Genomic DNA, 12,096 nt, shown 5'->3' on the forward strand with positions numbered 1-12,096 from the left:
GAAGGAAGGAGGGAGGGAGGGAGGGAGGGAGGGAGGGAGGGAAAAGAAAAGAAAGAAAAGCATTCTTAGTTTATAAACTTGCCTACTATTTCCATAAACTTACCTCCAGTATCTCTTTTTGGGGGGAAGGGAGGGCAGGTTAGTGGCTAGAGATGAAGCCAAAAGCTCGCTTATGCATACTGGGCAGTGTTTTTAAGACTATAATTGGGCTATATCACTCACCCTTCAGTCTTCCATTTATATTTTATAATACTATTTTTAAGTAAATTTTGAGGTACTGGAGAAGACTCCTCCTCTTAGGAAACACAAAGCAAGAAAAGAACTGCTAATTTTATTCACAGGATAATTTTTGGTTTGGTCTGAGATAGGACATTGCTATATAGTACAGGCTGGCCTCAAATATGCAATCCTCAGATTCCTGAATGTATGTGTTCCTACATCCGGCTTAAGTGAATGATGTTAATTTTAAAGAGTTAAGTCAGATGGCTCAAACTGTAATTCTAGCTACTTGGGAGGTGGAGTTTAAAGCCACCTGGACAAGACTATCTCAATCAATCAGGCGTGGTGGCCCATGCCTGTCATCCCAGCCATGGGGAAAGCACAATATCTAAGTGCAATGGCACATATGGGAAAGTTTAAGTAGGAAGATCACAGCCCAGGATGGCTGTATATAAAGCAAAACTACCTCAAAAATAATCAGGAGGCAGGCTCACACCTATAATCCTAGCTACTCAGGAGGCTAAGATCTGACAATGGAGGTTCAGAGATAACCTGGGCAGAAAAATACTTTTTAGATACTCTGATCTCTAAATATTGATGGGGAGTGGGGGGGGGGGCAGAGACACACACATGGAAGTGAAGTTGAGCAAATATGAGCAAAAGGGCCAATTGAAAGTAGGGAGGCACACTGAGTTCAAGTCCCAGTGCAGCATAAACAAAGAACAAACAGGAAACTGAAAACATATTTTGAATGGAGGTAGGAGGGGCAACTGGATAGAAAAGAGAACTGTGGGCAAATACTGTCATAATACACAATGTAAATATGTGAAAATGGAAGTGGGAAACTTGATGTGACTTGTGGGCAAAGGGATAGGTAGGGGAAATGATGAAAAGAGTGACTCTGATCAAGAGATACCATTCTTAACATAAATGAATGTTAAATTGTAACCTCCTCTTTTTACAACCATTTGAAAATTAAAATTTAAAATAAGGGGCTTGAGAAATGGCTCAAATGATAAGAGTACCCAGTACTGAAAAACAAAACAAGAACTATCTATTATGCTATAAAACTTAGTAATTAAGCTGTACAGAAGGCAGTTTACCCTCTTAACTTGTAGCTGAGGCTCCTCCTGACACTACACTGTTTTAAAAATTAGGCCTTTCTCTCTCGTCCCACATTAATATAGCTCCTCTTACTTGCCCTTGAAGAGAACCAGAGATGATTGGGAATGGCTGAGAGAGGAAAACCTCCTGGAGTTGCCAAGGCTCTCAGGAAGGAAAAGGAAGGCATGAAAATAGAGGCACAAAGCCACCTGCATCTAGGGAACTCCCAGCTTCTCCATTTCCAAAAATGAAACCTCAAAAGATGTGGCTTCAGAGACTGACTCCTACCTCTAGGCTACCTTCCCAGGACATTTTCTGTGGCTTATGGCTCTTTTTCCATGCTCTACCACCCTATAGGTGGTACAGGAGTGACCATAGGTTAAACTGCAGATGTCAACATGACTGAAATCCAATTATTGTTCCCATCACGTTAACCAAGTTCTGCTCTGAGACCATTCAAGGTCCTTCATTACAGCATGATTATTACTTCTCTGTCTCATTTTGGGAATCCAGAAGTGGCAGCACTCTTCGCAATACAACTGAAATGTGCAACAAATTAACAGACATTTCAAGTAAGGAAATCTCAAGAAATAACTTGAGTGGAGTTAGTATTCGGTCAGTTGAAATCTAAGGAACAAGTTTATGGGGCAGGCATTTTTATGCACACCTATTAATGAGCATTAATAGATCACACTAGCTATATAGACACTAAATTCTCAGATGAGGTTTATTTGGAGCAAGTGATGAGTAAGTTACTTGGCTCAACATTCAACATATATTCTCAGGACAAGAATGACCCTGCAGAGACTTGGGGGTAGGGGTGGGGATTAAGGTGATTACTAGTAGGAATGAATTACTGACTTAAGAACATTCTTTATAGACTTGCTTTCCACTCATGAACAGAGTTCATGAAATAAGTTCAGTTTTACCAGCTCCCAATAAAAACCTTACTCACCCAGGAAGGATGAACAAATGCAATCATGCTATTCAGTATACACTATGTAAAAGAAAAAATATGCAATTTGTGGTCAGGGACAAAAGGGGAAAACTGGAGGCAAGTGAAGGAAGCAATGTGTGACACTGGCCAAAAAAAATTGTACTCATGGGGCTGGGAAGGTGGCTCAGTGGAAGAGCGCTTGCCTTGCATGCATGAGGCCCTGGGCTCGATTCCTCAGCACCACATAAGCAAAAAGAAAAAAGCCGGAAGTGGCGCTGTGGCTCAAGTGGTAGAGCGCTAGCCTTGAGCTGAAGACCTGAGGGACAGTGCCCAGGCCCAGAGTTCAGGCCCCACGACCGGATCCAAAAAAAAAGAATTGTACTCATTATGACTTATGGAATTGTAACCCCTCTATATAACATCTTAATAACAACAATGAAATTATATTAATTTAAAAGACTCACTACAGGGCTGGGAAGGTGGCTCAGTGGTAGAGTGCTTGCCTTGCATGCATGAGGCCCTCAGTTCAATTCCTCAGCACCACATAAGCAGAAAATGACAGAAGTGGCACTGTGACTCATGTGATAAAGCTCTAGCCTTGAGCTGAAGAGCTGAGGGACAGCAGCGCCTAGGCCCAGATTTCAGGCCCCACAACCGGCCTACATTTATAGTACTAGGATCTGTCCATATTTACACACAGTTTCAATTCAGAAGTAATTTTTATTTGTAAATGCACAATATGTTTTTCCAAAAACTTAAAATTTTAGAGGCTTAATTAACTCTTGTCTACTCAAAGGTCACCTGAATGTACTCTTTTCCACTTGAAGGCTTCATCTCTGCTTTGATCGGTCTACGTGCAGCTGGCCAATATCACTAAGCAACAGTATCAAACTTTAACTAGCTCCCTTACCTCTAGGAAGTACACAAAACACCTGAGCAGAAAAGGTTGCAATACTTAGCACTTTACTTACTAACCCCCCAAAGAACCTCAGAAATTACATATCCTCTTACACAGGAATATTAATTTCCTAACATACTAAACTTCACATCTTCCCTCTATTCAACCAGAGCTGTGTACCTCCATTATGTCACTCCTTCCTTCTCTACTTTCACCTGCTAGTCACTTGTCTAACAGTGTGTCATAAAGTAGTGATAGATAAGTTTATAAAATTACTTCTGAACTTTTACACTTGGTAAGTGGCAGCCCTTACTCTTATTTGCAGACAACTGGGAAGGACCTTCTTCCTCTTGCACAAATAAAACCAATCTGAGTATCTACACCACTAGGTCTTCTGGCCCTCACAAATACTGAATATTGGCTCATCCCTCTTCTCCACCTAATTCTAGACATCAAATCCAAATCCACACTTTCCCCCCCTGTTTCCTCCTGTTCAAAATAATATCACAACAATAGACAAACCGTTTAATTTTCCATCAATGTAAAGGAAGAAGCAAGGTGAGGAGAAGGTAGAGTGGAGATTGAAGAAAGGAGAAGAAGGGGAGAGAACACAAATCCTCCTTCTGAAGCCATGGCATTCTCATTATCTTAGCAATGTCTGAAGAGAAGATGTTCATAGCAGCCTACCTCTTCAACCCTTTTTGCATTGTCCTATTCCTGTTTTACTCCAATACAACCTCATGTTAAGATCAACAGCACACCCATTTGAGGCCTCGTGTACCTGTCCTGAGTCACCTCAGACTTTCCTTTCTTCCCTTCATGACTCATTTCTGTGAGCTCTAACCCCCGCTAGAGCTGGCCCTCTTGGAACATAGTTATGAACCAGCAGGTACTTCCAAGACTAAGTCCTTGCCAAAGTCCCAGTAATTCTACTCCCGTGCTCTACATACATCATTCTTCAGATGGCTTGTCCCTATGGCTCATAGGCACTGCCATACCCAGGTACAGGTCAACCAGGAAGGTGTGCTGGCCACCTGTAGCAGGGCATGAGAAAACAAGACTATTCTCACATCATCTTTGGTACACCATGATGCAAAACATCCTGTGGCCCGTGACTGAATGACATGGTTCAGCTTATCACTGTCAATTCCTTGAAGAGTCTACGATGCAAAGGTAACTGTTTTGGGAACACAGTTGCAAATAAATAAAATGACACCTTCCACTATAAAGCCAGCCTAGCTCTGAAGTAGAAGATGAAGACAGTGAACAGCCCCAGCACTGAAACATAGGCATTTTTAGCCCTCAGTCTCAGGCAGGTTAAAGTTCTTCTGGGCAGAGAAAGGCAGGCCATTCTTTCACAAGCTAATAAATCAAACAATGTGAGGAAAGAATGAGAATGTGTACAGCAAGAATGCCCTAGACCTCTGGGAAGGATGTATGCTCCTAGCCATCAAAGACCTAAGGGAGTAGAAGATGGGAGTCCTGTTTGGCAGGCATTACCTCTGTCAACTACAGTCATACAAGTAACTCAACAGCAGCTGGCAGCTTAACTATTTCTAGGGAAGTGGTAGTGAAAGAGATGCTTGTTAAGATGCCTACTGATCACAATTTTGGCAATGCAAACAGAAAATTTAAGCATCTTTGGAACTTAGCACAGATCCAGTCAGGACTGATCATGAGGTCTGAATTTGCCACACAGCAAGACATCTGCAACTAAACGCCCATGCTTTAAAGAATGATCTAGCATTTGTAGTTCCCATAATTCATAATACCCTTATTTTAGACTATATGATGAGTTTTTTTCTGTACAATTCCTAGTAAATATAGTAACTTTTTTTTGCAATCCTAGGAGATAAAATTATAAAGAACAGAAAGCCACTGTTTCTCCCAAAATATGACAGAGGCTCACTAGAAGATGAAGAAAAACACTTAGGGCTCAACTATGATCAGCATTCCAAACAGTACTTTTTAGACTTCTCACCCTCCCCCAAGTTGATGAGCTGAAAGTTCACACTGTGACTTGAGGACTCCAAGGGAAACCAGGGCAAGTCCTGCAATGACCCATTTGTCCCATGACCTCTGCAATGGCGGCAGAGCCCTGCAGGACCTGCTTTTCAGACTGCTAGACTGCTGGGAAGGGCAGATCTGCACTTCACAAACACCAGAGTACAGATGCACATATCCAGAGAGCTAAGATGGGGAAATTACAGAGTGACAACCATACAAGACTGCTTCCAGATCAAGATTCAGTTTAAGCTGTAAGTCTACTGTTTTATTATTTTACTGAATAGACAAAGTTAATGGAATGTTACTGAGGAAGAAATGTCTGGATTCACCTCCTGTCCTGAGGGCTCTACCCTGGCCTACTGCCCCGAGGACTGACCATGGAACCAAGAGCCACGGAGATTCTTGGGGCAACTCAGTCATGATTCTTCTAAGGCTTTAGAAAATGCACAAGAGATTACGAGGTACCGAGGAAAACAAACAATGGATTGTTACAGTACATACATTCTGGTGGAAGTCTGTTCTTTCTAAAAGCAAGTCTCTCAGTTTTCTTTCTGCTTTCTGCCAAACTAAACAGGACTCCGTAAACATACTGACGAACTGGCCTATAGAGCAGGGCGGCCGGAGGCAGGTCTTTGTTGGCTTCATCTTCAATAGAAACAGCAATTTTGATTTCACCCTTTGCATGGAAGAAAGCAGAATAATATTGCACATTTTTCATGTTGAATTTACATCAAACTCACAGAAACATACTGTATTATCTCCATTAATGACATTCTATTTCAAACCAATGGCTTAATTACCTAACTACACTGAGATGTTTAGGAGAGGTGTTTGGCAGTGGTCCCAACTTAATGCTCAAAGACCTGAAACCTCTATTACTTTATTTTTAATCCAAAACCAAGAACAAAAGAAAACCACAAAAATGACCCAAAGTCATTGAAACAATCTAGACACATAACACCAGACAACAAAGAGAATAGAAAACAAGGAAAACCTATAGCTTTTATAGTCAAAATAGTTGTATCATAAAATTTATCACTTTCAGTGACTTATATGCAATTCAAGGAATGAAGTACTCTTCAAATAAAATGGTGACATTTTCTTCACTAAGCTCTTTTATAACAAATTAGTACACATCAAAAATGATCTACCCAAGAGAACCCTGTTTTAAACATTCACTGGACTTCTGCTACACAGCAGTAGGTACTCAATAAACACCTCATTGAGACTGCTGAAAAACAAAACAAAAACACCCCACCTTGCAAGTGTTTCAGACTGATGTGGCAAGAGCTTTATTTATTTATTTGTAAGTCAGGGCTTGAACTCTGGTCCTGAGCACTGTCCCTCGGCTCTTCAGCTCAAGGCTAGTGCTCTACCACTTGAGCCACAGCACCACTTCCGGTTTTCTGATGGTTTACTGGAGATAAGAGTTTCCTGCCCGGGCTGGCTTTGAGCCACGATCCTCAGATCTCAGCCTCCTGAGTAAATAGAATTACAGGCGTGAGCCACCAACGCCTGGTGTGGCAAGAGCTTTATTTGGCTCAAGAAAATGCTACCAAAAGACAAACAACTGACTGGCAGGGGCCTTTCATCACCAAATTTCTGTGGGCCTGCCTTGGGTATTTTACAGCATCAAAATACATCTCAACATGTTTTACAAGAATTTTTATTTACATATATTCATAATAACATAAAACACATGTATGATCCTCAAAGTCTGTTAAATTTTTTGATAAATTCTCTTAATAATTTTGTGCAACATTTTCAAGAGTTTAGTTTCATATTGTCATTCCGCTTCTCCTAAGTATTTTCATCCTGATTTACTCTCATCAAGGGTTATTTCTCTTAGTCTTATAATGCTTTATGATTTGATAATTCTCTACATCACCATGAAGCTATATGTCACTGAAAACAGCTCAACTAGGTCAATTTAATACCAGAGCTAGTAACTCACAGGAAATAGTATGCACTGTCATATAAAGTACTAAAAAAGTCTAAGTAGCAGCATTTGAAAAATCTTAAAAAGATAGTTATGTTTAATTTTCTTGACCAGTCATTTTGTGAGTATTTGCCCTTGAAACTGGTGAGAACTGAAGAAGAATGTCTGTATAGCATATACCCCTCATACAGATCTAGCTGACTGTCCAGGCATTCATAGTGGCAGCAGGGATGCAGTAGAGGGTTCCAGGCACCTTAAATCTTAAACAGGCCCATGGAAAAGGGTACCATCTCTATATACATTATTCTGAAAAATGTCTTCCCAAAGTTTTGGCCTCTGAAACTTATCAAACTCTTTTTCCCGTAACAAAAACTTCATTCTTTATAGTACATTCCCCTCTAGTATGATAATTACCTTACAATTACCATGTGAAATGTGATGCTATTTATGCATACCCATATTAAACAATTAGACAAGATTTGAAGGCAGTTACAATCAAAATATAAATTTAAAAAGCTGAATAAAATAGTTTTGTTTGCGTCCTTTAGTTCATAAAATAACAATGTTGGATTAAAGAATCAACAGTCCAGCTCACAAGCACTGTGGAACAGGAGTCTTATGAAGTTACTGACTCCACTTTACAAACCACAGATGGATTGCATAAAATAGACAGAAAAAGGTTGTGGTATAGGTGCTGAAGAAAACATGTCAATACTACAAGATAGCAACAAACCAATTCTACATGAATCTGTCACTGAAGTAACTTGTGCCAACATAAAGACTACAAATTATTTAAATACACAGATGCATTTGAGACACAAGATTCAAAACAATGCCACAATCTCTATATATCTAACATTTGGTAAGACACTAAAAAAGTTATGACACTGAATAAAATGATAATTGCATTTTCTGACTTTTCACGTTTATATCCTATACTCCATTTGTTTTTCTTAGAACTATTAAAATTGCATCCAAAAAGGTATATCAAGTCAAAATGCATTAAGTGTACTTTTTCCTAAGAACAAATAAAGCAATCAGTATGACATCAGAATTAAACCTGACATTTCAGCACAAATATAGTATAAGAAATTCTCAAGTTGAAAAAAGGAAACAGTTACAAGTCATAATAAAATAATGTAGTATTATTACCTCATTAGGCATATCAAAACTATTTTACATTAATTTAAAGGGGAAAGTGAGACTTTTCACAAGTTATTTTTAATTGTACTTTTTAATTGTACTTAAAAGTATAATTTTTCTTCTTTAGTTTAATTAGAAAAGGGAAACTAAAATTTGATTGAGAGTTTAGTAGGATGGAAAATGGTTTCCAAATGAAAAATAGAACAGAACATCAGTTAAATAACATAACTACTACAGGAGCCTGGATAATACCTTCGTCAGAACGTGGAAGATGTAAGGGTACATCAGTCCCTTCTTGTGCCTATGTTCAGCCACTCTCAGCACCTCAGGTGCGACTGGGGGAAGGGGAGGTGTGGTGATGTCCATGTGGTTCCTGGTAGGCATCGACAGGAGACATGGGATTGGCTGGATAGTGCCCATCTGGCTTCCTTTGCCTTCAGCTAACTGACTTCCCGAAGAGGCAGTAGATGAACCTTCTGCCTACAAAGCAAAGGGTAGCAGGAGGAAGAATGAGTTAATGTCCAGTTTCCACAATCTCAAGTATATTAGGTACTTGCCCACTACTTGCTAGCCACAGAAGGAACAGAGAAGATTCCTGTTTGGAAAGACCAGCTGTAGCGTCCACCTAAAGACAAGGCCACCAAAGAACACTGTTGTGATCCCTCCCGAGACTGAGAAACACAAAGAAACATCATTGACACCGTTGATGCCACAGAAGACAGCCTTGTGCTCCCAGCTGCCCCGTGTCTCTCTTGTGCTTATGTGCTGCTGGAATGGGGAACACGACAAGAAGGTTCATCTCAGTAAGTAGCTTCAGTTCCATACAAAACATTGGAGGCACTCCCTTGGGCCTTCAGACCTGCATCACCATCTTGCTTGGCTCGCCCTCACCATCAATATATGTCTGCTAGCTCTGAGAAGGGCTATGTAATTTGACCACTACTATGTGGTAAGATTCATATCCAGGCCTGATTCAAATCTTGCTCCATATAAAACTAATTAATTACAGAGGAAAAAATTAAGAAAAATTACCATGATAAAACACAATAACTCCTCTCCAAGCTAATGCCGTCCAAATCAATAGCTCTGATCTATAAGCACCACAAAAAAAAAAAAAAGACTGCTAGGTGGAAGATACCTATTCTGTAACAACAACCCACCAAAATAGGAGATGAATATACAGAATGGAAGAGCATCTGGGCCTAGCTGATTAAACTCAGTGTTGGATTAGTACCAGGCTAAGAAGAGCAGAAGTGAAATGATTGGCATACTTTGAAATAGGTGAATAGGTGCCTAAGAACAATTGTTATTTGCATAACTAACTCAGGGCCTGGGTGCTGTCCCTCAGCTCTTTTGCTCAAGGTTAGTGCTCTACTACTTTAAGCCATAGCTCCACCCCAGTTTTCTTTTGGTTAATTGGAGATAAGAGTCTCATGGACTTTCTTACCTGGGCTGACTTTGAATAGGGATCCTTAGATCTCAGCCTCCTGAGTAGCTAGGATTACAGGTGTGAGCCACTAACACTCAGCTCTAACAAACTGTTTTTCTTGATCATAATAACACTGAAAATGAGGACTGCTTACAGGTTTCTGTTTTTGAACACAATGTCTTAATTACAATTATATGTAATTAAGTACTTAATGTTAATCTTTAATTTACAAGTGCCAAAACTAGTCTTAGGTAGAGTAACTCATGGATAACTCATGTTCTCTGTACTTTCTCTCTTCCATAAAATACAGTTATAAAACAAGCCAAAGTGCTTGGATTCCAAAGCAAAATCTTTAAAAATAGTTATTCAAACTACTTAATAGAAATAATTTTTAAAAAGAAAAGAAAATAATAGCTATTCACATAGTATTTCTGTTGCTTATTTGCAGGACAAGAAAATTGAAGAGCTTTAAAAGAATTACTGATAATTCTCACAACCCTATATATAATCAGGGACCATAGGTGTTGACATTGCTTTGTTAATCAAGTATCTGTTGAGATCACTATAAGTAGGTACAAGTAGGTAAGAAGAAAAAATGGAATTTAGTTTATTTCTATTTTTTAACAAACACATCCTAGGTACTTTCTCAGTTAATTCTCACAAAAGCCCCTAACTAAGACAGGTAGGAAGGCTCAAGCACCTTGTTTCAGAGAATAGGTAGGTGCTTGGGCATTCTTAACTCATTATAGAAGGCTATGGTAGCTCTGAACTCTTGTTCTCTTCTCCTTCCCCTTTGGAAAAGTGTTAGGTAACTTATGGCATGATTGAGAAAAAGGATTTTTCCCTGAATATTATCACAATAAACATTCTGAGTCAATACTTAAAGATGGATAGTACAAGCTTTGTACCTTTACTTGGTCTCCTGGGTCTCCTCGTGCCTGCTGCTCTGCGTGGCTTCCGGTCTTCTCCCAGCCAATCTTGTTCCCAGTGATGTGGCTGAACATGAAATAAATATGATCCTTGATTATTGTAAACCACTGTCATATGAAAAGGACTTAAACTATTCTGCAGATTCGTAATAATAATAGTAATGTATTTCATGTTTTATTAATCTTATGTTGCCCTCAAGCATATATCTCCAGAAATAATTCTATTACAGGAATATTTCTTCTTCAAAGAATGGCTGGCTGATAACCACTTATTAAGGAAAAGAATGTATTGAAGGCTAGCTGCACTGGCTCACACTTATAATCCTAGCTCCAGGCAGGCAGAGAACAGGAGCACCATGCTTTGGGGCCAGCCTAGACAAAAAGTTAGGAAGAAATAACACATTAAAAAAAAAAAACTGGCAGGAAGTGGTGCTGTAGCTCAAGTGGTAGAGTGCTCGCCTTGAGCTGGAGAGCTGAGGGACAGTGCCCAGGCCCAGAGTTCAAGCCCCACGACCGACCAAAAACAACAACAACAACAACAACAACAAAAAACAAACTAAAAAAAACTGGCAGTAGCTGGGTGCAGGTGGCTCATGCCTGTAAATCCAAGCCACTAAGGAGGCTTAGATCTAAGGACTGTGGTTCAAAGCTAGCCCGGGCAGGAAAGTCTGTGAGACTCTTATCTCCAATAAACCACCAGAAGACCAGAAGTGGTGCTGTGGCTCAAGTGGTAGATCACTCTTGCCTTGAGCAGAAGAGCTCTGGGACAGTGCCCGGGCCCAGTGTTTAAGCCCTATGACTGACTGAGAAAACTAAAACAGAAACAAAAACTGGTAGAAGCCAGGCGGCAGTGGCTCGTCCTGGTAATCCCAGCTACTCAGGAGGCTAAGACGTGAGGATCACAGTTTGAAGCCAGCTTGGGCAGGGAGCAAAGTCCACAAAGCTCTTGAGTCCAATTAACCAGGGGTTGGGGGTGGAGACACAGAAGTAAACTGTGGCTCAAGTGGTAGCCTTGAGCAAAAAACTCAGGGACAGTTCCCAGGCTCTGAGTTCAAGCCCCAGGACTGGCTCAAGTGATATAGCACCTGCCTAGAAAATGAAAAGACCTAAAAAAAAAAAAAAATACTGAGCACTAAGTTAGAAATGATCAAGCAGTTCAAAGATGTTCTCAGGACAGAAGGTACTGAGAGGAAAAAGGTAGACTTTGCCTCAAATGGTTATGAGGCAACAAAGAGTCACATTTCAACCAGGTACTAGTGCTCGCATCTATATTCCTAGCTACTGAGCATGCTGATATCAGCAAAATCGCCATCTAAAGCCATCCTAGGAAGATAAGTCTACAAGATTCCATCTCCAAAATACCAAAATAATTAGAAACGGCTAGGCTAGAGCTATAGCTCAAAGAAGTAGAGCACCAACCTAGCCCAGCTTATTTGTTTGGCAGGTGCTCTTCTACTTGCCTCCTGTCCAGTTTTATGCTGTGGATCTGCC

The 12,096-nt window shown here is 40.2% G+C and overlaps 1 protein-coding gene across 2 annotated transcripts in view; it reads right to left on the bottom strand.

The window, feature by feature from the left end:
- Positions 1-12,096, bottom strand: part of LOC105993217 (constitutive coactivator of PPAR-gamma-like protein 1) — a 109,146-nt gene that overhangs the window by 32,371 nt on the left and 64,679 nt on the right. For both annotated transcript variants that reach the window (XM_013026402.1, XM_013026403.1), the window contains exons 8-10: positions 10,585-10,672; positions 8,500-8,727; positions 5,667-5,841 (exon numbers count right to left, since the gene is read on the bottom strand). In XM_013026402.1, the coding sequence (XP_012881856.1) occupies positions 5,667-5,841; positions 8,500-8,727; positions 10,585-10,672 (491 nt within the window). The remainder of the gene's footprint in view (positions 1-5,666; positions 5,842-8,499; positions 8,728-10,584; positions 10,673-12,096) is intronic.

The sequence above is a fragment of the Dipodomys ordii genome, unplaced genomic scaffold (genome assembly GCF_000151885.1).
Source record: "Dipodomys ordii isolate 6190 unplaced genomic scaffold, Dord_2.0 Scaffold93, whole genome shotgun sequence".
Taxonomy (NCBI): domain Eukaryota; kingdom Metazoa; phylum Chordata; class Mammalia; order Rodentia; family Heteromyidae; genus Dipodomys; species Dipodomys ordii.